At 46.0% G+C, this 26,049-nt stretch overlaps 2 protein-coding genes across 4 annotated transcripts in view; both read right to left on the reverse strand.

Annotated features, from left to right (window-relative positions):
- Window positions 1–11,069, reverse strand: part of LOC119455492 (protein maelstrom homolog) — a 36,486-nt gene extending 25,417 nt beyond the window's left edge. The window contains exons 1-7 of the mRNA XM_037716898.2: window positions 10,628–11,069; window positions 10,172–10,282; window positions 9,580–9,673; window positions 9,284–9,427; window positions 9,167–9,208; window positions 7,282–7,470; window positions 1,083–1,221 (exon numbers count right to left, since the gene is read on the reverse strand). Coding sequence (XP_037572826.2) covers window positions 1,083–1,221; window positions 7,282–7,470; window positions 9,167–9,208; window positions 9,284–9,427; window positions 9,580–9,673; window positions 10,172–10,282; window positions 10,628–10,750 — 842 coding nt within the window. The 5' untranslated portion in view covers window positions 10,751–11,069. The remainder of the gene's footprint in view (window positions 1–1,082; window positions 1,222–7,281; window positions 7,471–9,166; window positions 9,209–9,283; window positions 9,428–9,579; window positions 9,674–10,171; window positions 10,283–10,627) is intronic.
- Window positions 11,070–18,213: 7,144 nt separating this feature from the next.
- The window catches only part of LOC119455493 (beta-secretase-like), a 37,989-nt gene continuing 30,153 nt past the window's right edge, over window positions 18,214–26,049 (reverse strand). Inside the window, exons 10-11 of one of the 3 annotated variants that reach the window (XM_049668826.1) lie at window positions 19,264–19,459; window positions 18,214–18,470 (exon numbers count right to left, since the gene is read on the reverse strand). In XM_049668826.1, the coding sequence (XP_049524783.1) occupies window positions 19,269–19,459 (191 nt within the window). In that variant the 3' untranslated portion in view covers window positions 18,214–18,470; window positions 19,264–19,268. The other 2 variants (XM_049668827.1, XM_037716899.2) reach the window with 2 other exon arrangements.

Raw genomic sequence — 26,049 nt, forward strand, 5'->3', positions numbered from 1 at the left:
TGAGCGAAGAGTGGAACTTGGCGGCAGACAACTTATCGTCGTGGACAACTGTTCAGTGCACAAAGTCAACGTTGAGCTCCAATTCAAAAGGTTGGTGTTCCTTCCTGCCAACACGACTGCGGCCCTACAGCCCATGGATCAGGGCATCATCAAAACCGAAGTATGTTTGCAGGTGCCAAATGCTCGAAAGGACGATTTTAAAGCAGGCAACAAGAACTAAGCCATCACACTGCTCGCTGCTATGCCCATGTTGGTGCGTGCATGAGATCATGTTAAGGCTGCCATGATTGCAAACTGTTTCCACCACTGTGCTTTGCAGCTGGAACCATGCAAGAAAGTAGCGACGACGGGGCTGAGGAGCTCATTCCTGCCGCGATGCTTGGCACACTGCGAGATATCAGTTTTGGTGATTATGTCGAGGTCGACAGTGGTGCATCGATGTACGGTGGTCTAACTGATGAGGGCTCTATCCCCGAGGAAGCAAGTCGCGACGCCAAAGAAACAGCAGGCTATCACGACGATGTCGAGGTGCCCACGAGTCCCCTGGCGCCACAAGTGATGAAAGCGCTGGATCTTATGCGCTTCTTGTTCAGCTTTGAAGAGGATTCCCCACATCATGTTCGCGGATTGGAGTAGAGAGTGGCAACTGTGGTCTTCAAAGGAAACAAAGAGCAGAAGGTGATAACCGATTCTTTTAGCCAATAAATGTTTTTCGTGCCCTTCTGGTCCTAAACACGTCCATCTTTGATCACTTTTGTTAGTTCAAATTTTGCTCAATTCGAATTGGCTGAACGACCATATAAATTTCTAATTAACGAGCTTTTACCGTACCACGTTTAACTGACGCCCGAACTTCCTGTGAATTTCTGGCCCAGCATGATCGCCAGCTACCTCTGGTCTAAACCACATTAGCCAACTTTTTCGGAAGCTGACATCAAGAACATAATTAAACCACTTCCATGATAAAGTTCAGCACGCCTTGGACTTCATATCGGGGTAAATACTTTACGTTATCACTTTAGGGTTAAATTTTTGAAGAGGATCAATGGCAATGTGCAATATAGTGTGAAGAGGATACTTACAGAGACTTCTGCTCATAGTCGAACAAGGCCGAGTTAAGGATGTTCTCGGCTTCTGCATGCGAGATGTCCTCTCCAGCCACATTTCGCAGCTTGCGCAGAAGTGGCAGGATGTCCCAGACTGGAAAGTCCATGTTGAGCCCTGTGTAAGGACAAAGAATTAAATAGTGCCATTTACAGCGCAGCTGAAACCAGCTTGAAACTGCACAGTTGTCAGTGTGGCAACACCACCCATTCGGCAAAATACAAATGCATGGAATTAAGTCATGGTAAGCATGATGAAAATCTGTGCAAGGAACTATTATCGATAACTGCTTGGTAGAGCAAAAAGAATTGCCATTGTCGTATCAGCCCGAGCAACATTTAACGAAAAAAAGGGGACTTGTGGATACTTTTTACACGATGACTTTGCGACATATTGTACACACGGCAAGAAAATTGACTGACTGACTGAGCTGATCGAATTTAACATTCCAAAGCAACACATAAGCAGTGAGAGAGACCGTAGACGAGGCCTTGAAATTCATTTTGACCACCTGGGATTCACTAAAGTGCACCTGGCAAGATGGAATACGGTTGCCACTTGCGTGCCCTTGTCCATCACATTAGAGCACGTTACTAAAAGTAAGCATCCTGTAAGCAAGCAAGCCCCGTGGCGCAATACTTACGACAGTGCCCACTTAATATAGTAGTAACAACGATGGTAGGATCAAAGATGGAGGTGATACCACATTCAAAAAGCTTGAAACCCTTTTGCAATGCCCCAGAACTTCAAGTCTACCAGAGGGTTGGAAAAATGCCAGCATCATACTAATACATAAAAGGCGAGATCTTAATGAATTGAAGAATTATAGACCGATTAGCTTGCTTTCGGTATTGCACAAAATAATGATTTCCAATAGAACTACGGCAACACTTGACCTCACTCGACCCAGAGAATAGACGAGCATCTAGAAGGAGTATTTAACAATGAATTACACCCCGTCATCAGTCACGTAATTAAGAGATTGAAAGAGTACAACCAACTATATAAAGTAGAACCTTGTTCATAAGCTTTGTAAAAAGAATGAGAGAAGAACATACTAACCAAGAAGACATACAAACAGAAATCACCAAAAAATCTGGCACACTGAACTGTAGTTACATCAACGTAATGCGAAGCGTTGCGCCAATTGTTGTGGCACGAGATGCTGATGCGCGTCGAGTAGTAGGGCCCGATCAGCCCGAGATGCACTTTGTCTTCTTCCTGTTGCATCGTGTTTTTAGAAGGCCATTGGAAAACAAAAAGAAATCCAGCCGGAATATGACGCCGCCAGAGCAAAACTGGCTGGGAACGGCGGCACATTTAATCTGCTATTAAAAGCGTACAGTACACTTCTAATGGCACTATGCCACTCGCTGTGAAACAGTACGTAAATATGCTTATCACAATAGGATTAACAGTGATAGCTGTGAATGCGACTGGGAGAAGAAATTGAGTGCATGCCGGTATTTTCATGTGACATGGGCGGGCGAGTACTGCCACGAAGCTGCCATGGCAAGCACCTACTGCTCTCAATCACGTGAGCCTTGTGCCTTTTCTTGTTCACATGGGATCTAGCGGCCGAAAAACGTATCACGCAATGGCAGTTTGGTGAAAAATCGCCAAAAAATCGTGTTTTCCAAAAACATATTAACCGATACAAAAGAGGCGTAACTGCATTGGATAATTTTATTTCTCAATCATGAACGTTGGCGCCAGGAAATTGTACAAGACGGAATCAACATGGTTCTGCTGCCTATGGCTTTCATAGATTGCTGAAGTATGTTGGTTCAGTAGAGATACAAGCAGTCATGAAGGCATTGTAGAGTCACAAAGTACAGGAAGTATAGGCGAACATCTTAGCAAATACCTATGAAGATTCCACAGCCACCTCATTCCTTCACAGGAAAAGCAGCAAAATACCGATCAAGAAAGGTGTCGGACAAGGAGGCGCAATCGCTCCATTGTTATGCACTGTGTACTTAAAAGTATTCAAGCCATTAGACTGAGAAAGACTAGGAGTGAGGATCAACGGCAAATATCTCAACGACCTTTGGTTTGGACATGACAATGTCCTGTTCATCAATGATGTAGGTGACTTGCAACAAATTATTGAGGTTCTTGGCCAACAAAGTGTAAAAGTAGGGCAGAAGATAAATATGCAGAAAACATAGGTAATGTTCAATAGCCTGGCAAGAGAACGAGAATTTGAGAACTGTGCAAGGGAACGTTTATCTAGGTTAATTAGTCACAGGGGACACAAAAATGTTAGGGGCAACATTAAGAGGTAGGGAGACAGCAATGTGGATTAGAAAGAAATTGGGGGTAGCCAATATTCTGGTTGACAATTAACGAGAAAAATGGAGCTGGGCAGGCCATATAATTCGTATGGTCGATAACCGGTGATAGGTGGTATATTAGAGTTATAGAATGGGTGTCAAGAGAAGGGAAGCGCAGCCGAGGTCAACAGAGATGCGAGAGTAATTCCATAAGTTTCCAACCTGACCAACTTTTAATGGAGATAGAAATCAAACAATTATGTCACTTTTCAATACAATCTCCCTTCACTTCCAACACATTTTCCCCACCTCTGCACTAACATTACTGTGCCCTTCAAGAAATAGTCTGGACTTCTGTCTTCAAATGTCCGCGGACGGCGCTCTTTAATTCATCATCAGCGGCAGATTTTTTGCCTCGAAGATCTTTCTTCAGCTTTGAGAAGAGGTGGTAGTCACTGGGCACCAGGTCTGGGCTATAGGGTGGACGATTGATTTCTTCGAAGCAACAGTCTTTCGCTGCAGCCTTTGCAACACTCGCCATGTAAACTGGAGCGTTGTCGTGAAGCAGGCGGACACCACGACGGAAAATCCCTCGCCTCTTCTCGTTTATTGCATCATGCAGTTTGTCTAGAAGTGACGCGTAATTCTGTGCATTCATGGTGGCATTTATTTCCTTAAAGTCGATCAAGAGAATCCCGCGGCAATCCCAAAAGATTGTTGCCATGATCTTCTTGGTCGAATGAGTCACCTTGGCTTTTCTCAGAGGCGCTTCTCCTCGTTTGCGCCATTCCACCGATTCTCTTTTGGAAAGGGGATAGTAGTAAAGGACCATGGTTTCATCCCCACTGACAATTGACTCCAGCACTTCTCTCTCATTCCCACGGCAAAGCTCTAAAAACTTAAGAGAACAGGTCACACGATGCTCCTTCCGCACAGACGAAAGGATTCGCGGCACCCATCTGGCACTGACCTTTGTTATGTGAAGCTTCTCATAAATTATGCGAAACACGGTCATTACAGTGAGTCCCACCCGCGCTGCAATTTCTTTCAACTTCAGCCTCCAGTCGTTGAGCACTTCCTCAACGAGAGGGAATTCCTTCGGTCATCACCACCATCAGCCACTGCTGGGCTCATCCTCAATGCTCTCTATTCCCAGGCGAAACTGTTTTGCCCACTCCTTCACGGTGGAATAAGGGGAAGCTTTTGCGTACACACTATCCAAACGTTTGATAAAACTTGGAGAAACCCCTTCTTTGGTGAGGAACCTAACCACGGCTCGATACCCAATTTTTCGCATTATCGCCCCTTAGCGTGCCTTGTGTTTGTCAGGCAAGTGCACGCTACTGACGAACATGCGCGCCGAGTTGAAAACGCGTATGCTGGCCTCCTAAGAGATCGCGCTGAGTGTCTGAAGCGGCAGTTTTGAAATCACTGTAGGTTTTATATGTCAGGCCAGAAACTTATGGAATTACCCTCGTATTATGTGGTGTGATAAAATTAGGAAATTGCAGGCCAGATTTTGAATCAGCCAGTGGAAGACAAAGGTAATTGGACATCTCAAAGAGAAGCCTTCATCCTGCAGTTGACAAGTATATAGGCTGATAAAGATGACGATAAACAAAACAAAATCACAGAAAAAGGCTTGACGTATGCACATGAGACTGTCTGGCAAAGCGAGGGTTCCCAATGTATATCTCCAGCTGTAAGTTATCACTTGTGTCATTGTTGTCTGTTGGAACTTATTTTGTCTTTACGCTTTGCTGAATGTTATTTCAAGCCCCCCCCCCCCCATGAGGATCAGCCAACCATTTCCAACTACCGTCCCAACGTGGGTGTGGCCCGTGACCCCTGCCGACCACTAAACCAAGAGTAGGTGGAGAGGGGTTCCTCAGGACTCCTCCTCCTTGAAAAAACGTGCTGTAGGGCTAGTCAATCTATCATCGCTGCAAACTGTGCCAGGGAATGCGGGGGCCAAGCAAGGAGACCGAGACTGATAGGTTGCCTTCAGAAATAATGGAAGCTCTAGAGATAAAAAGGCTGGGAGAATCTTGTGTCAGCATGGCCTCTGTTATCCTATTCAAGATGCATGTGTGTTTCCTATTGGGATCTGGCATGAAACATGCGGTAGTTTTTTTTTTTTGCTTTTCTTTATACCCTTGTGTGATGTTCAGTCTACTGCTTGTCAGCCAGCATTTACTCTGTGCAATCAAGAAATAAACTTTCAGTCATCAGTGTGCCTTGAGATTGTCTCGATCTGCATGCTTGTCACTATGTTCTTTGGTGCCATTTGCCGCTATGAACAATGTGGTCATGCAACCTCTGCGAGTCACTGGTGTGAATGAGCCGTAACATAAGACGCATACCGTAAAAACCTGCATATAGATAATTTTTTTCCCGATTACCATGTGAAATTTCCACCCCGTACTATATGCGGATCCCAACAATTTTCGGGTAAAATTCGCAGCTCCGGTATCGATATTGCTCAGCGCTACCATCATCAGGTTCTTGCGCCATCATCAGTCGCCACCGTAAACATGCTCACTTCGCAATGGCAACACTTTGCACAATGTCAGGATCGCGAGAGCAGTATTTGGCTACTTTTAAAAGAATAGTGCTTGTAGCTGCAGAAACCATTGGCAGCTGTACAGCAAGGCTGCAGTTCGGTGTGAACGAGCACAGCACTTGTGGTTGGAGGAAGCAAAAAGAAAGCCCCTCTGAGTGCAGCGGCCTGATAAGTTGAACTGGACCTGGTACACTTTGTCCAACAGCAACAAGCTGCTCACCTCGCTGTCAACATCGAGCTGCTGCAAGCAAGGGCAAGAGAGATTGCTAGAGAAGAAGGCATTCGGCAGAAGGACTTCCAGGCAAGTAAGCACTGGGTGTCTCGTTTCATGCACCGCGCTGAATTTTCTATACAACGCAGCATGTATATATAGCAGAAGCTGCCAGAAAACTACTAAGAGCTGCTTGTGGGCTTTCAGCATCACACAATTTCACTGCGAAAGTCTGTCAGCTTTCAGTTGGACCAGATCGGCAAGGCTGATCAAACGCCAGTATACCTGGACATGCCCTCGCAGAAAGGCTCCAGGCAAGATTCCGTGAGGCGAAGTGGAAATGAGAAGACGCGGGTCACCGTAATGATGTCCTTCGCGGCAGACGGTAGCAAGCAACCACCCTTCAAACGGAAGAATCTGCCGAAAGGGGACAGTTTTTAAAAAATGTTGTCCGAGGTCAAGGAAAAGGGCTAGCACTGGCGCTTGATTGGATAAAGTCTGTGTGGTGTTGGCAACCCGGAGCACTGCTGGAGCTCCCATCACTTGTTGTGTTGGATGCTTTTCGCAGTCGCTTGGTTGACTCGGTGAAGAGACTGCTGCGCGAGTCCGGCACCGAGCTCATCATCCTCCCGAGATGATATCCCACTAGCAACCGCTTGACGTGTGCATAAATAAACCAAAGACAGCATCAAGCACTGCTATATGGGGCAGATGAGGTCGGGCGAGCCTGAAGCAACTCCTTCCGGACAGCTGAAACGGGCCTCTTCAGCAATGTTCTGCTCGTGGATCGCCAACACTTGGGCCTGCATTCCCAAGAAGCTCATCTGTCTTACGTTCAAGAAATGTTCGATATTGAACGCACATGATGGCACTGAAGACAAGCTTCTAAGGGAGGTTATCTCCGACAAGGGACTCTCGGAGGAATGTTCAACGGGCGATGATGACTAAAGATTGAAGTGCAATGGCAATAAATGCTTTGTGTGACCGTTTTACTCGATCTATATGCGGACGCAAACTTTTTTTTCCATTTTTGCTGCCCCCAAATTACACCTCGGACTATATGCGGGTCCAAGCTATACGCGGGTTTTTAGGGCGATAAGCAGGTGAACTACAAACAAACAACTCACTCCCACGTTCTTCGAGCCACCGCAGGCAGCCAATGGCCTGTGGTATGTGGTCTTGCATGCAGAACAGCGGTGGAAGGTTCGGCTCATCAATCGGGAGCCGAAGGTATGCCATCAGGTCCCGGACAACGCTCCTGTAATCTGTTGTACCTTCTTCAAAGCCAGTGATGGGGATTCCATGTGTGGCTTCGCCTAATCACAAAAGAGAAGAAAGCGTATAGGCAGGCAACAATTAGCAGAAATTTAGCTAATAGTTTCACTAGCTGCCCATAGTCATTGCAAATTCAAGGGTCCCTAAATAGAAATGCTAAATCCCTCTTGGCAGAAATGGCACAAAATAAGACTACATACGAGACCAGTCATGAGGGCACCTGTCACATTGTCTAGTCTTCGTCCCTTCTTTTGTGCCATTTCTACCAAGACAAACCGGTACAAAGAACTTAATAAGGTCTGAGAGCAAGCTAAGTGGTACAATACTTTCATAGTGAAACAGCGCTAGAAAAACGCTGACGAGAGGAGAACACAAGGACAAGCGCTGACTGCATAATTGTGCACGCACAATAAAACTTTTTGTTGGTAGTCAGCACTCGTCCTTATGTTATTCTCTCGTCTGTGTTTTCCTTTCGATGTTTCACTATTACAGCACAAAGTGTCGTATTCAAAAACACTAGATCACTTTAGACTGAAGTATTCTTCCAAAGTCTGTTTTCATTTAATTTTGCAGTAAAATGTTCATTACTAGGATAACTTGTAACTGGGCTATAGTTGGTAATACATTTTGGCATAAGAACGCAGGAAAACACGCACACGCACGAACCCAAGAAAGAACCCTGCTTTTCATGCAAACCCTTTCTCAAGTGAAAAGCAGCGTCCTTTCACGCACACACAAGTGTTTTTTTACGCTCTTTAGCTATTACCAAAACGGTTACTAGAAAAGAATGAGAAAGCCCAACCTCCACCTTTTTTTTTTATTATTCCCCGCCAAAATCCCAGCACCGGTACATCACTATGACATCACAGATTTCAAATTCCATATTTGGGCCATTGTGGCTTGGTAAATGCTCTTGAAACTTGCCAAGTTGCCTTTGGCTTTTTTTAGAACACAATGTAGACCATAATCCCCAATAAAAAAATTAACTCCAAGCAGGCACCATGAAAATCTACGACGTTGCAGCAAGCTGGTGTGGGGAACTACAAGGCAATTTTTTTTTCTGGTGAGATAAGCATTAGATTATGAGCTTGACGAAAGTCAAGGAAGGTGCCTACAGTGGTAATATTACGAAAGTACTATTGTTATTGTTAGGAATGAGCGTGCAAGCGCATGGCAACTAGCCTAGCCAGCCACATCTCGCGCAGTGCCGTGGCGACATGCAAAAACAAATGGAGAGAGAGTGGTGCCATTCCTACTAGTATGCACCTCTTCTAGCATGCTTCCATTTTTTTGTGTTGATACTGCTTGTGAGCGGGGAGAAAAGGAAGAATCTGTTAGGGCAATCACGCTGCCCGTCATACTCCACGGTTGAACTCGGAGGCGCTTCCAAAGCTGCGATAGATGCAGTGCTTGCATATCAAATTCACATGAAACTGTTCATTTTTGCAGGCATGGCACAAGAAAGATTGCTTTTAAAAAAATGCTCATGAAGGGGATGCAAGCAGAAAAAAAGGAATGGTGCCCTTCTCATGTTGTTTTCCCATCTCGCCACAGCACCACGTAACATGTGGCCGACCAGGTTACTGGTCATGTGGTTGCGTGTTCCCTTTCATAAAGATGGTGATAGTGCAAACCACACTAAGTAGATCGCCAACTTGAGTCATAGTATTACCAATATACATGGTGCCAGAGAACAAGTCACTGCTCAAAGTTAATGTAAGCAATAGTGAAACTTACTGTGGTCTTTTGCTGCGCTTGCGAAGCCGAGAGGTATTGGTCCTGAGAACAAGTTAATGGCAATCAATGCACAAAGCTCGCAATGAAAAAAAAAAAAATTAAGAAGCAAGCTCATACCTGGGTCGACGAATTTGTGGAAGGCTCGTATGAAGCCCTGCTCAATAGAGTACTCGATAAGTCCAATTTCCAATGGGTAGTAAATTCCATTTGCCTCACAAAGTATATTGAAGGAGAGAATGTAGAATGGCCATTTCTTAATCTCTAGGTGTCAAAAAGAAAGAGGCAGGTCATAGGGGGAGTTGATAAATCATAATCAGGTGAGAAACAACAATACTAACAACGGCGATGAGCATGCTTTTATATATTGACACTGCATTCGCAGAGGCTGTGATTCATGGCAAAAGTATGCATACCATCGACTGTGCCAATATCGTCCACATATCGATGAATACTATTTATCATTTGTTGGCGCTGCTGAATCCTTTCATCTTCTTCTTTCAAGACACTCTGAAAACAGTGCACTTGCTTTGTAAACTCAAAATGACAAGGGCGCCAGAACGAGCGTGCAAAGGTTTTGTCAACATCATCTACTTTGTTATGGCGCAGAAATAACGACAGACACATAGAATGGCACATTAGCCAAACACAGAGTGCTGTGTGTTTGTCTAATGTGCCTTTCTGTGTCCCTCTTAGGCTCCGCTATAACATACCAACAAGTCAAGGTAGCTACCCAGATCGACTTCATTTTGTCAACCGCGTACGTGAAGTCGCGCACAAATGTATGTGCAAGCTGAAATCACTACCCTGACGCAAAAAAAAAAAAAAAAAAAAAACATAAGGAGAAATTCAGCAAGGAACAAGAACAGCTCGGAAACCCCGGTTCGCGAGCAAAGGTTTCCAATGATTAAAAAGAAAAAAAGCCTTCGCTCAGCTGACGGTGTCCAACATGTGAACAAACTCCTTGTGTAAAAGAACAAATCCGGTACCGTATCGATGTTCACTTACGGCGATGGTGCGACCATCAGACGTGAACTTGTTATGTAAGGCTCCTCTTCCGCGCTCCTTAAAGTCGTTGGCCATAACTTCGTATTGAGCCCTTTGCTCTTCGGTTAGCGTCTGCAAAGTACCACCAGTTTGAGCTCGTAAAACAACGGCAGTGTAGTGCGACGCCTTCACGTCAACCAAAGTGATTCGCACGGGTAGCAGAAAGTGCGGCAAAGCATGCTGAAAACGAGCGAGTGACCAGCGTTCACGTATCGAAACCGGCAGACACCGGCCGAGACACAAATGAACGCGGCGCTGCACGTGCAAATGACATGCCGTTACCGCGGCGTCGCTGACAGCGCCGTTGTGTAGGTTAAAACTGCTCTCCATACCTTCGAATAACGAATAAGGTCGAAATGATAGAAGGAAAATGTAAAAATATGCGACTAAATGAAGGGACCTCGGACACCGGCATACCTTCCACCTCTCTCCTGCTTCTTCTCGGACGGCGTCCAGAGAGCACGGTTGGTTGCGTTCCCTGCGTTCGTTCTGAAGATCTCGCATGAAGAAGAAGAACGGTCCTTTCTTTTTCGGAGCCATCGCGTGGTATAACCAAGTGTAAGCTGCGCTTGAACCGCAAGCGACAGCATAGACAGTACCAAGACCAAGAGTACGCTAGCGCGAAATCATGCGAAATATAGCGGCTCGGTCAATTCGGCGTGATGATGACGATGACGATGCCAGACGCTAGACGCTGCCCTGCCGCTTGTACCGGCCGGGGTGACCGCAGGTGTCACCTCGCCATAAAGAGGAAATTCGCGTGTTCTGCATTTTATTTGTGCATGGAGAAAGGAGGCGTTCCTTCCTTCCTACATACATCCACTCCCGTGTACAGGGTTTTATTCTCCAGAAGGTTTAATCTCCGCTTTTTGCATATTTGGCTGTTTTCAAAGCTCACTTCTACCTCGGCGGACAAGAGGGCGACTGCGCGTCCGTGTGGTAGCACACCGGGCTTTTTCTCATCATTCTCGTCGCACGCCGAGTGTATTCTTATTTTTCAGATTTTATTCTCATCGGCTGCGGAATGCCGCTGCATAACCAAAAGCGTGCATAACGAGAAGTGCGTGCGTGCTTGTTATTTTACGGCGAATGACGCCCTTTCTGAATGATGCATGCGACGCGAAGCGTATCTAGAACGAACGCTATGGCTGGAGTGCAGCGTTTTCGGTGTGAGTAAGAAAACGTACACCGATCATGGAACGACAGAGAGCTGAGCTAGTTGGTAAAGATTCATAATGCAAAATAGGTAAGGCATGCAGACACGGACACAAGAGAAGTGGACAACGCAAACGGCGTTTGTGTTGTCCACTTCTCTTGTGTCCGTGTCTGCACGCCGATCTGCTTTTTTTTTTTTTTTTTTTGCACCGATCTTGCTTTCCAATCAATCAATCAAAAAAAAAAAAAAAGATCAGTGCAAGCAAATATACTCAAGCTTTGTCTTCCGATCCGGCGCTTAGCAATCTTTAGCCGGCGATCCGGGGCGGCACTCACGTTTCATCAAGTGCCGCTTCGATTGTAAGCGGAGTCCGCCTGTACGTGACACCGAAGTTCAGAGAGTGAATGAGATAAGGAACGTAGAAAGTGAAAGGTGAAAGCTGTCAGTGTGTCAACATGCTATATTACATTAGGGCTGCCGGTAGTTATTCCGAGGACGCCTCCAGTGCACGACGAATGGTTCTTCCTCCGCAGTGATGGCTGAAGCTGCAAAGTATAGCCTGAAACGCATGCTTTGTGCTGACAACACAAGAAGAAAATTTTGTATCAGCGGAAATTTCGTAGCGTAGAAGACTTGGACATTGTTCAAATAAGGCGACACCTGCCTGACACAAGTGTTCCTGTTCGAGAAACAGATTTTCTCTGCGGGAAATGTGTCAATTGCTTCAAGGCACTGACCGCGGATTCTTCAACTTCCCCGGCTCCTGAGCACACGCCGACACATGAGAATGCATCGACACTGGTTCAGTCTGGTTGAAACATCTGGAAATGACATTTCATCTGAGTCTGAGGAGGCATCTACATCACAGGAAGTGTTCGCTCCAAAACAAGCGGCCGTTGATGAGCTCGATATATAGGTATATGTGGTGCCCAGATGTTTGTTTCGCCACTAAAACCTCCACATTTTATTAAACGAAAACATCGAAGCTCATATGCCAAGCGAAAGGAAGGAGAAATTGAGCATGGTCTAAAGAAGACACTTAGGTCCAGTTTATCAGCAGCATATGACACAAAAAGCCAGCCTGTGACATCGACAGAAAGCTGCAATACCTGTTCAGACTGGCTGAACAACTTAAAGCAAGTCTTCGAAGCTTCGGAGTCGTTCAGCGACCGTTGTCGTCTTCTAACTTTGCTGCCAAAGTCGCTTGACATCAAAGAGATACAGCATGTTATTCCAGCAGCGACACGCTACATGATCCATAAATCCAGAAAGTACAAAGAAAATCATGGTGTGTGGTCCGCCCCTGACCCTTACACAAGAAAAAAGGTAAACCAAAAAGATCTCGAAGCAGCATTGCACTATTAGACTGAAGATGAGTTTAATTGTAGCCAAGCAAGTCCAAATAAGAAGGATGTGATTCACGGTATACTGGATGGCAAGAAAGAATTTATTGCAAAACGTGTAATGACACGCTCTATACGTGAAACTTACCGCATGTTTAAGGAAGCTCATCCTGACACAGCAATCGGTCGAAGTTCTACTCTTTGCGACCAAAATGTGTCACGCCCACGCCGACACAGGAAGTATGTGTGTGTGTGTATTGTGCCAACATAAAATTGACAGTATGTGCCATCAACTGTGCTTCTGATATGGTGCAAGTTTTGACTCCTAAGCTACCAAAGGTTACATTAATTTATGCTCCAAAAGCTGCCATTGAATCTTTCAGGCAATTGAAGTCAAGAGAATGGGTTGCGGTTCCTGGAAGGCCTGGTATTCAGTCGTGGCATATGTGAGCGTGCAAGCGGACCCATAACTCGGAACTGCAGTTGTTCGTGGCAAGAACAGTTGCTTGGGATAAACAACTTCTTCGGCAGTGAAATCGAATTTCACATGTTAAAAAGGTGCAAGACCAGATTAATAAAATACAGCCCCATGGCCACAGTACCGTCAGCCTTCTTCCTCGGCCACATTGGCATACAACAAGCACAATTGTGCGGTTAAAAAAGGTTGTAACCCATACAGGACAGCATCGCTTGTTGGCAGCGTTATATTTGAACAATGAATATTACATTGAATGAGTTCTTGCTTAGCTCATCAAATCAGAACGCACGAAATCAGTGTTGCGGTCGCTAGGCTGAGTGTGGTCACATTTGACGCATTGTAACTTGTTCGGTACTCAAATAATGCAACGTTTCTTTACGCACAGTGGTAGACAACGTCCTTGACTTCAACCAGAGTGATTTTCAAAAAAATTTAAAATGGATTTTTTCAGAAAACTATTTTCAAATTTTGATGTTTTTGGCAAACCACTTATGTTAAAGTGCAATTTTTAAATATAATGGCGCTTGACAAAGTAACGAAAATTATTTCAAAAGAATGTGAAGACTTAAAAGTTTGTGTGCACCGAGTTTCATTATCCTCACGTTAATTAATCTAGAGCAATAAATTCCTGAATTACAGATATTTTGGTCCGTTTACCAGGTTTGCAATTTTTTTCTCTAAATTACTTCCGTAGACAAGTGCGATAAAATACTCATAAGGTAGCATTTCACTTGTTCTTTGCGGAGAAAAAATATTGTGATCGAGAAGCGTACCATTGTTTCTCTGTGCGCTCCAAGTTCAGAAATCGCAAAACTGGCGGAAAAGCGTTTTCGGCGGCCGAAACTTGTGCATTTTTTTTTTCAGGCGAACAAAATTTTTTTCTTAAAGCTAAGTTCAGAATCATTGTTCTGGGCCCCATAGCTGCGCCTTAAGTAAATTTCATCAAAATCGGGAATGGTGATCAGGACCACCTGTTCGTTCTTATCTGGATTCACCCGCTAGGGAAATGAAAGAGGGAGGTGTGCGATTGGTTGGTGCAGACGATGATGTCATGTGCGTAGGAGGAAGAAAGAGGCGAGAAGGTTGAGCAGCAGAGTAACTGGAAAGCTATAACCAACATTGACAATCATCTCCGATGGCTTCTGCTGAACTTTCATCTTTTCCCTCTCTCTCTTTTATTCCGTTGCTCTAAATCGTTCTTTTTTTTTTGCACCTCCATGTGCTATGTGGCAAAATCGCGTCTGTTCAGCCTCCGTGCTATTTCTCTTATCTGATACGGTACGTGTTGCATGTTTGGTGTTCATTTAATTAAGCCGTATATGAAAGGACCATGGAAATTAATTTGTTTTATCAAATGTTTATTGCAAAGTGCACTGCAATCTATTTCGAATTCAATTTGACAATTCATTTTAAAGGAACTCGTCGCTGTAAAATGATGAGATTCCATATGTAGCGATATGTAATCATTTTATGTGTAACATGTCAGGTCAACTAATTTCATAAGCTTTTCAGCTTACAGTTTTCTAATTATGCAGCATTTTGTATAGGACATCCGTAGTTTGACCTTACGCTTTGAGGTACTTGTTTCTTTTTAATAAAATATTGCGAACTTTAGAGTTGCACAGAAAAATTTACTGCATATGTGTGTAGGAGCCATCAAGTATGCAGCAGACGATGTTGCAGGGAACAATGTCCGACATGCAACTTCTGCAAATGGCGGTAGCTACACTATCCAAGACTGCAACCAGTGGCATGAAAAGGGCAGCTCCGCTGATCAACTTGAGATGCTTAATTGCTTGTGTGTTGCTTAATTGAAACAACTTAGCAGCTTACTGAGCTTTAGCTAACTGATGTTAACAAGCCATATAACGTTGAGACAAGACATCACAAGTCTTCAAGATGCTTGACAACCGCGTCCAAAGTTTAAACAGCAACAAAATTTTTGACCGCGACTGATTAATTATTCAGAAGGCTAGTCAAACAATTTACCAGCCCTAGTATAGTGTCCTTTAAAGACACAGCAGCTAATACCAAGTATCCAGCAGTGTCCAAAAAAATTGTAACTATGCCAGCACTCATGGCCATTTACACATGAGCTGCTCTGGAATAGCCTTGTAGAAATACTTCGAGGGGGCTTTTCCACGCATATACCGACTTTCCAGAAAAGGTTCACTTTGCAAGGGCGGCACAATAGGCTTTGCATCAAAGTCATTGATCGCACTATTTCTATGTCAGTCTGCTTACATTCACTGGTCACTTGTGCAAAATACAACGTGCTTTACCTATCCATTTGTCTTGAGGGTTATAGCACAAGGTTCAGATGCAACTGCTGTCAAACGCGATGGTGGCATTTTGATCACTGTATCCAGTGGCCTTGACTGCTTAAAAAAGATTACCACTGTTACAGGCACTGAATTCCTATGTGTACATGTGGCAAGTCACAACTGCAAATGTGTTATCTGAACACTCTACTGGGCATCATCTGCGCCTGTCGACTTTTGCAGTAAAGTCCATGATGCCATAAATATAATTTTAGCAAAACAGCATTCATCCGCATTCTGCATTCATCTGCAAAGTGGAGGAATTGTTTCACGAAAGATAAAGTTGGCAGGATGTGCGAATATTCGAAATTATAAATACTTTGAATTAAATAGTTCTCACTATTCATTTCACATTCAGTTTCGAATTTGTACGACATTCAACTCTATTCAAAATCGTGAGCCATGCCACTCTGTGAAGGTGGATGACCAGCAAAGCTGTTAAGCACACGACACAGGGGTGACACAGAATAGGGAGGCCACATATTGTCCGGACTCCCGTGGAGCAACGCACCTACGAAAAGCAATGGCAGGAACAGAGACGAGAATGCAATTGTCGCCGGGAGTGCGCACTACACGCGGCCTCCCCATTACGACAAGTGAAATCCAAATGGAGAACAGCATAAGACGATTTTATATTTGATTCATGAGCGCCGCCATCTTAGACTGTTACACAAACAATGTCTAAGTTTGATGAGAAGTGAAGTCACGTAACATGGTCATGAAATATTGAACTCATTTATAAAGCTATTTTTATGCTTGCAAATCAACTCTAGTAACATACATTTCGTTGTTAAAGATGGAAAAGGAAGTGTTAACAGCCCAAGGTGGCGGCACCTAAACGCTTCCGTAAAATAGTCTATACACGTGCGACTTGGTGCCGCCGCCCCGGGAGGGCGCCAGAAAACTAGGCACGCAAGCAGTTGTAACATTGACCAAGAGAGAGGGCGGTGTGAACGTAGACATGGCCAACACTGGTCGGCCTTTTGGGCTAAGATCCGATCGCTTCTTGGCTTTTTAGGCTAAGATCCAATCACAGTATCGGTTCTTACCCTTGTGCTTGGGACCCCTGCAGGTCCCAGGTGTGCCAAGGGTATTTCCAAGGCGCGTTACAGGTCCTGGAGCCCCCCACCCGGAGTCCACAGGGGTATGAGCCATTGCTTGGGCCCTTTCTGCACCACCTTCAGGATTGGCCCAGTCTTGGTATAGCCCTCTTCCATTGCTTCGGACCTTGCCCGCCTGCTGTCCTGTACCAGGTCCCGGACCTTCCGGTTGGTAAGCCAGCATTCTTCCGCCTTTTGCCGTCTGGCCTCTGGCTCAGCATTGCCTGCTGCCGGTGGCCCTGCGGCCGCCGCTTGCCTCCTGCCACGGTCTGTGCGGTCTGCCTGGATCATGGACAGAGCTCGGTTATCCTGGTGGTCCTGGCTGCCGGGCCCTGGTGTTCGGGCGTAGCCTTCATCCACCATGTCTGCCCGGAGGAGTCCCAGTCTTTGGAGTTCTTGGCTTCTTCTCTCTTGAAGACTTCCGGGACTTCGTCCCTCTTCACTGTTTCAGGCTCCTCGTTGTCTCCTCCAGCCAGGCAACCTCTCCGGGTGGGACAGGTTCTTACCTTTATTGCGACTCGGGGTCGGGACGAGAGACGGAGTCTTGAAGCAGACGAAGAGGAGACAAAAGCTTTATACAATATGTACAAATATGTACAGATATAGCAGGAATAGCAGGTAATAGCTGGTAATAGCTGCCCTTAGCTGGTGATAGCTAGTAAAAGCAGTAAGAGCTGGTAAGAGCGCACCAGACCGACGGGGCGGCCGGTGGCGACTCTCTGGCTTAACAATGGGCCGGTTCTTCCTTAAATCCCCTTGGCGGCGGCTCCTCGTCGACAGGACCCCGAGGGACGGGTGGCGATGATGGCCGGGGCTGCTTGCACGTCGGCAGGACACAGACGGAGCAGTTGCCGAGGTCCCCCCGCGCCATATTGTGTCGTCGCGTCCCCTTGGCGACTCGTTGACAGGATCCAGACGGGGCGGTTGCTGAGGCACCCGCGTCGCATTGTGTCGCCGCGTCCCGTTGGCGACTAGTCGGCAGGACCCAGAGGGACGGGTGGCGATGATGGCAGGTGCTATGGCACAACGCCTTGTACCTCGCCATCCCGCACTTCGTTGAGTGCTGCGAGTCCGGCTGACACGGCATTATCAATGGGTGATGGTGCACATGCTTATCGTCGGCGCACTGGGCTCTTGGGACCCCGCCAATGACCCCGTGATGCAGCGGGTCTGCTCACAGTCCTACCTGAAGCTCTTCAAGAGGTTGGCCGTGAGCGACGTAATCTCCGCATCACAGGAGATCTACCAGCGCCACGTTGCTCACCATTAGCACCTCGCTGTTGGCGCTTCCCACTCCTTGTCTGGCTTTTCATGTGTGTTTCTTTTTTTTCCCCTTCTTTTCTTGTACACCTTTCACTCTTTTCGCGCTGTTCCTTGTACCCTCAACATTAGAAAAAAATCTGTTGTTACCCTTGTTCCCGAGTCCTCTATGGGTCCCAGGTGTGACAAGGGTACTTCAAGGGAGCGTTACAGGTCCCGGAGCCCACCACCCAGAGTCCACAGGGGCATGTGCCATCGCGCTTAGACCCTTTCTGCACTATCATCAGGATCGGCCCACATTTTTGCACACACACACGAAAAATGCCCAAAAGCCTAGCCATAAACAGCTTCGCTGTACAATGTTTATTGAAGTCTACAGGGAGCAAGACGGATGAAGGTGGCAAGTATTCCGAACAACTCTGCAGCAGAAGCGCCGTGGTTGTTGCATAGAGGCGCCAGTTTGATGCATGGAGCAGCTAACTTCAGCTCATCAGTTCCCCGTCATCATTCAAAAAGGTGCTTTGCCTTTGGGCAGCTTAACAAATTGGTTTCACCAGTGGGTTGCACTGCTGAGCACAGGCACAACATAGGTTAGGAGGTTCCTAAAAGAAAACACAAGGTGTGTCAAGTGTACGCAAGCGCATCACACAGTGAGCCCAAAATCTCAAGTTTGTAAGAGACATGAGGTATAGAAACATCACTGTTACGAAGCTCAACCGTGACGCACTTGCGTGCAGCTGCCGAGATGTCACAGTCGTCTCATTCCAAGTATACTAACGCAGACTTAAGAGTGTTAGCATTGCTAAGCTCTGGCCAAGTTTTTCTCTTCTTTCTTTTGTTTTTCTTGCTGTGTAGCTCATTTCTGCAAAATTCGTTCCCTCTTGATGTCACGGGAATCCCAGAGTTCATGCTATTGCTGGCTCTTTGTGCGCTGCAGGCGACATGCGACATCGTCTGTGCAGGTAAGGAGGAGAGTGGCTTCCTGAAAAGAAAGGCGCATGGGATTTTGTTCGAATTTTCAGCTGTTCTCACGGTCTACACCTGCATAATATTTTGGAGATGCAGTCATCACCACATGGTGTGCGCACTGCACTTGTCTCTTTGCAATGTCCAAACCTGGTGAGAGGCCTTTCCCAGGGATATATGCAAGCTGAACAACGCAGAACGTAACAGATCACCTTTATTGCAGTATAGATGTGTTCCTAGTCACAATGTAAATGTTAGAAAATATGTCCAAGTAAAATTGAGGCTAAAAGCAGCAACAAATAAAGGTGTGCAGGGGTAAAAATTGTAAAAAATGCAACTAGTGAACGATAAAACATTGGCACTGGCTAGACAAGATTAAGTGCCCATAAAAAAAAAAAAAAAAAAACGAAAAGGAAATGCCAAACATACTGTGGCTAAATGTTGATGAGCCCAACTCCGTCGGAAGATGCTCTGGACCTGAAAATACGTATCCTACGTTTAAGCCACAACAGCCCTACAATGACAACTGGCATGGCACACATGAGGCATATGAAGACGATGATGTAGACAAAGATGGTCCAAGTCTTGGGACCCATTGTTGGGAGCTCCCAGATGCACGAGTGGCCTGGAAGAGACGGAGGCAACACATTGTCAATCTGCATGTTCGTAAACAAACAAACGATATGCAACATTATCATAAGCAAGGCTTTCCCACAAAACTAGCTTGCCCTAACAAAGATGGCCGCGCTCCCAATAGTAGCGTAGTTAAAACTTGAATATGCGTTTTGAAAGCTTGGACAGTCCAGGGACCGGAGGCTGGCAAGAATCAGGTCACCAGCCCGCACATTGGCACCTTAACTACGATTCCAGCTTGAGGCCCATCATTTTGGTTGGGTCAAGCAAGGTGCATGAAGAAGCGCACTTGCAGGTTTTGCATGTCCTATATAGCAGTGGCAAACAAACTTTTTTTCGTTCCTGTTCAACTGCAGAGCGAAAGAATAACGCTTTTGTCACGAGCGAAAGCAGACGACGCTTGGTGCATACTTGTCTCGTGCCTTGGCGCCGAGAAAACAACAAAGATCGGCGCCGAGCTAGCGGTCACGAGGGGGGCTCGAGCAATAAAGAAGAAGGGTCGGGCAGTCCCTTCCTGGTCACCACTGTGTCTGGATGCGTCTTATGCCACCCCGGAACCCATAGAAACCGACGGCCACAACGGCACGTCACAGGTTCAAACCAGTTCAAGTTCATTTGCATAACCAAAGAATAAAGGAAAACAGCACAACTTCGTTTTGTAAAAAAACATGATGCTGCTGCTAAAGCTGCACTGAAAGATTACACCTGTTGTTTGTTCTTCAGGCCACACATGGTTACAAAAGAATTATGCAGATGCAACACCAATGCTGGAATCAATGTGAAGCACAGCTTTATAGGGGAAGCGAGGAGAACATATTGAGGAAACGCACAGAGTCCTCGAAACTGCTACTCTGCTCAGGGCGAAAGAGGAGTAACGAAGAGGACAGGCGATTATTTATACACGTTCGTGTTCGAAGGGCCCGCTCACAGCCTTGAATCTAGGCCTGCGTTAACTAAATATTCTAAGAGAGCCTTGATGACTCGCTTCATTGGTATGTCTGGTCAACGGCCCACTAACAGTTTTCCACTGAACGGCCTGTCTTTAAGTGGTGCTAAGACATCAATGCCTGCATTCACAGTCATACTGGGGACAAGCAACAAGTACTATACTATGTGCTCCACTGTCTCGAGTAACTTTGCACGCCTCAGTCTGGTGATCTTGCGCATCAGATGTGATGTCAAATATTGTCGCATTAACACGACACCTAGTCTGACCTCTGACGCAATATACAGTGGTGCAACAGCCAGAATAGGATTTGAAGCAATTTTTGGAGCAGGAAAATATCACTTTTGGAGCAGGAAAACCTATTTTGGAGCAGTAAATCCCAAATTTGGAGCAGTTTCACAAACAACGCTTACTCATAAAACACCATAAAACTTACCCTGCATAATAAACGCACCACCCAACTTTGCATTGGATTTTGGGAGTATATATGGTAATTCACATTAGCAGCATAGGTGAGCAGCATAGAACGCGCGCTCCGAACACGATCAGAGATCGCCGTTCGGAGCGCGCGTTCAGTTTCGCCATGCACGGTTGACTTAGGCCGCGCCTGGCGAAATTGAACGCGCGCTCCGAACAACGACCTCGATCGCGACCTAGCAGTGCACTGCACACAACTTTTTCCGCCAAGCATGTCGAAAGTGCACATGCATTTCTTCGTGAGAGGTTCCCTTTAGTTTTTTTTTTTTTTTTTTCTGACGACTTGTTGCGATGTTCCGGCGGTAGTCGAAACATGCAGCGACTGTTTGGCATTCTTTTGGTGTTGCGGCGGTGGCCTCCAGTTTCGGATACTATGGACTTCGGATAAAACGTCAGTTTTTTTCGGATTATTAGGGTCCGTTGTAACGAGAGTCGACTGAGTATATATACATATATACACAGTCGAGTACCGTCACAACGAAAATTGCGGGACACGCGAAAAATTTCGTTGTGGCGGAACTTTGTTGACGCAAAATTAGTATGTATATATCGTATTTTCCGGTGTATAAGTCACCGCGCGGTCTCTTTCTGAATTTTTCGCCGATGCGTCTTACACACCGGCACTGTGACTTGTGTACGTTTCCTCCTCTGGCAAAACTGCCGTCAAAATCGGATTGGAGGCTATGGCCACGCAAAGCATGCTGGGTTGTTCTCCTCTAACGCTTAATTGCTATGGGTTCTGCGCGCTATCGAGTTCCCGCACGCCGTGCGAGGATGGGGCAGCAACGCAAGGGGCGGCAGGCCAACCGCGAATTAACCGACCCCAAAGTTGTCGCATCTACAGATTGCTTTCAAGATACGGCGCGCACCGTTGCGCAAACTTCGCAGTTCCTACCAGAGTACAAGCCAACCCCCTCCCTCACGCGATACCCTCCCACAATACCATCCCACTTTCCTCCTCTGTGCGCAATTCGGCTCCACCGTCGCACGCTTTCTCTCGCACACAAGGCATACGGCGCACGAAGACGATGTTATCGCCTTTGGACTTTATACGGAACATCGCGGCGACCAAGACTGCAGAAATGCGCCTGGTGTGCCTTATCATTGCTATCGCAATTATGTAGGAATGACACCCATACGCTTGCACGTGACCCTCGTTCACGGAGTGAAACGTCACTAATTTTTTTTAAATTGTATACCGAATGAACAGGTGCGTCTTGTACACCAGTACGACTTATATACTTATATAGTTTTTTTTTTTTTCAGAAGAACTGCCGTTTTTAGGAGGGTGCAACTTATACAAAGGTGCCTGCAAACTACGGGTACAGTGTAATACGGCCAAACGAAATCCGCGAACGAAACCGAAACCATCGTTCGGGAAATCTTTGTGATGGCGTGGGGGCAACGGTTGAGACGTACTGAAGGCAGTCAATGAAGTGTCAACTTTACGAGAGAATGCATTTCGCGCCGCAGTTACAGCATTTTTCGTGCATTGCAGTCGACGCCTAACTCAAGGTGCGTGCCCGGCCGATCGCGAAACACTCGCTTCGCGGCACATGCACCGTCGCAATGAAGCAGTTTGAATTATCTCAATTTCATTGCATATTTATGACAAAGTCGGCAAGCTTGGCAAACTTGCGCTTACCGGAAGTTTTATTTCCAGAAGTCGGTCAGCCTGGATTTCTTACGCTTCACGGCAAGCAAAGGCGTTACGCGAGTCCCATGTACAGTTCGTTAAAAGAGCCATTGCAATGTCATTGTAACCGAGAAATTTCGCGGCTGGTCGGGCGTTTTGGCGCAGCGTGGCGCAATTTCGACATATATCACGGTTTTGCCACAGCTCGGCGCAAAAATACGAAATTGTATCAAAATGGCGCAATTGGCGCAGCTGTTGCACCCCTGAATATACTGAAAACCATACTAACTGCGCTGCTACTTTTAAAATAGCAGGAAGATGGTTTGTATTTACAAATGAGGTAAGCATAGTTCAGCCACAAGTGCAGGAAATGCATGGATTAAAAGCTCCAGAAAAGGCGGCCAACCTGAACCGAAAACCGTTATTTTCTTCCTTTCAGTTTTTCTCTGGAAAGAAATAAATCGCAACATTCTGGTTCAGTTCTGGTTCGATGCCTTGCTCTATAGTGCAGAAAGAAATAGATGTTGACAACTACCTCACTTGCTTCAGACAGTCATCTTTGAAAAGTAATTTTTGAAACCTTTTCTTCGAAATTTCTTGCCAGCAGAGTTGTTCATCAACATTTTTTTGTTTCTTCTTTCATTGAAATCTCTACAACACGTGCCAGTATTTTTTTATTTTATAATTAAAAGTTAAGTTCCTACAGGATTCTGTTCTTATATGCTTACTGACAAGGCGTAGCACAGCAGGACTATGGCTGTGGAGTAACTGCCAAGAGATAGAAATCTCAATTAAATGAAATTGCAATTTAACAAAGTTTCTTGCTGCCGCAATCGAACGGTTACATACCCGGATTCTACTGAACTCGGTTTCTTGACCCTGTCTGGTGCAAGTTTTTTTTTTAACCGAAGCAAACATATTAGGCCCTACATGCATCATAATGACAAAAGTAAGGAGAAAATTCCTGCTGGAGTTCTTGGCAATGAATCAAAGGTTCTTGTTACAAACTGCCAAGAACTGATTGTGTTATAAGCAGCATGTGGTTCTTCAGACTTCTCAATTCACAACCGTAATGGTGGGAAATATGGCCACAGATTGCTTGAAGACAATGTTCGTGCCACTCAAGGCAGGCTATATGCATTAGGCGGCAGGCTCGAAAAACAGAGGCCCAACGTTTGCATAATGCAACACATAAACGCTTGTCAAAGCTCAAGGAGAGGCACATTTATCTGCACAAAGTCGAGAAATTATGTAATTAGCATTGCTGACACTTACATTTCCTATAATTTTTTCTTCTTGATGGCAAATACTTCCTGCAAACCATTACGATTCCTACAAGAATTATTGGACCAGAAAGGGTTCAAAGATTCGTGCATGGAAGGTACCTCCGTGGTTCGATTCCTGTTGGGTGTTCATTATCCCTCTTTTTATCATCATTAGCACTCCCGCAAATGTGTGTACAAATGATGCACTTTGCATCATACAGATTGCGGCACATAGTGATTAGAGATGTAAGGACTGGAGTAAACCCGGAAATATTGTGAATCTTTTTAAAAATGTTTTTCTCTTTTTTCAGCACAGGTAAAGTGGGGAAAGAAACATTCAAATTTCCACATTCAGTTATACTTGCCATTCTCTGCCATGCAGCCTAGAATTCCAAAAGCGAGGATGACAACAAGAAGACGGCAGCACAGTTTTTAAGGGGGGACGTGGCTTTGAAAATCAACTTCCCGATTTCTTCATAGATTTTGATGAAAATTGGCACAAATGTTTAGAATGTCTCCCTGATACTTCCATAAAAGTTTCAGAGTGATACCTTGAGAACATTTTATTGAGCAGAATTTTTCTCTCTTGAACTTTCTGGAGGGCCTGGGGAGCTTAAAAAACATGATGGAAGGCTCGTTGAGTATTGAATGCATAGCTCAATGCGTGCTAGAGGTCGTGACAGTCTTACTTTTTTTTTTCGCTACACAAATTTTTTAGATAGTCATTTTTGAAGTTACCTTCGCACCAAGCACACTTTCGGCGTGAACGAATAGCCACACCATAAATTTATAAAAAGTCAAGATAAAAATGCGAGACTGTCTCGACCTGCACTGTAGTCCAAGGAACGTGACAAAAAAAACAGAATCAAAATAGGCTAAACGGTAACGAAGAAATCAGCTCCAGAAACTGAGCAGAAAGGCGAAAAAACAGTTTTGAGAAAACGGCTCTCAAAGTTTCCCCTTCTCTTCAGTTCTCTAAAACGCACCAAATTTGTAATCTTTGATGTGTTTTGTGATGTGGGGCTTCTTGGACATGTGGCCTCTGGTCTGCTGTGCCTTTGTTCTGTGTTTTTCATGTTTGTATGGCATTCTTTACTGCTGCTCTACAAAGAGCATGGTGTCTGGGTTTCAAACCAAGTGAGGTGCAGAACTATGTGGGCATAAATATACAGTAGTTCTAGAGTTGCACCTGCAGACTGCCTCATTGATAGAAGTCTCTAGTACAGTCAGTGAGGCATTGTTTTCGTTTGGTAGAATCGACCATGTTACTGAATTTTTGGATCATCTTCCATTGACAATGGCTATGGATGTTAGGAGAGCCACTGATAGATAGGCAGCAATGCAGCTGCTAGGTGCTTTCCAGCCTGTACTTTTGTATGATGCCTCACTTCTGCAGCCAGGTGTCTGTGCCAGCCCAAGTGGCCTAGTGAACTAGAGCTCATGATGAGGTTCTTTTTATGAAGGGGTGGTATGATAGGTATTGGTACGAGATATCGTGGCAATACGATAATAGAGTCGGCGCCCGATGTGCTAAGTCGCGGGTCTGAGGTGCCGATGTGCGAAATGCCTGGTCGCGGGTCCAAAGAATAGACGCTCGGTGAGCTCAATCGCGCAGTCCGAGGTGCCGACGCGCGAAATGCCTGGCCGCGGGCTCGAGGAGTCGACGCTCGAGGAGTCGACGCTCGAGGTGCCGATGCGCGAAGTGCCTAGCCGCGGGTCCGAGGAGTCGACACTCGATGAGCGATGTGCCGACGCGCGAAATGCCTAGCCGCGGGCTCGAGGAGTCGACGCTCGATTAGATTAGCCGCGCAGTCCGAGATGCCGACGCGCGAAATGCCTGGCCGCGGGCTCGGGGAGTCGACGCTCGCGATGCCGACGCGCGAAGTGCCTAGCCGCGGGTCCGAGGTGTCGACTCTCGATGAGCGATGTGCCGACGAGCGAAATGCGTAGCCGCAGGGCTCGAGGAGTCGACGCTCGATGTGCTTAGTTGCGCAGTCGGAGGCGCCGATGCACGAAATGCTTAGGCAAGGATCCGAGAAGTCCGCGCGCGATGTGCTTGATCGCCGAGTCGGAGGCGCCTACGCGCGAAAGGCTTAGCATCGTGTCCGAGGATTTCGTGCCCGAAGCTTGGTCGCGAAGTCCGCGTCGCCGATGCTCGGAATGCCTAGCCGCGGGTCTAAGACGTCCACAAAAAGCGGGATCGGCCACGCTACTGCGATGTCCGCATAGCGCCCGCCACTCGTCGAGATTACGGAAAA

This window comes from Dermacentor silvarum, chromosome 6 (assembly GCF_013339745.2).
Source record: "Dermacentor silvarum isolate Dsil-2018 chromosome 6, BIME_Dsil_1.4, whole genome shotgun sequence".
NCBI classification, from domain to species: Eukaryota; Metazoa; Arthropoda; class Arachnida; order Ixodida; family Ixodidae; genus Dermacentor; species Dermacentor silvarum.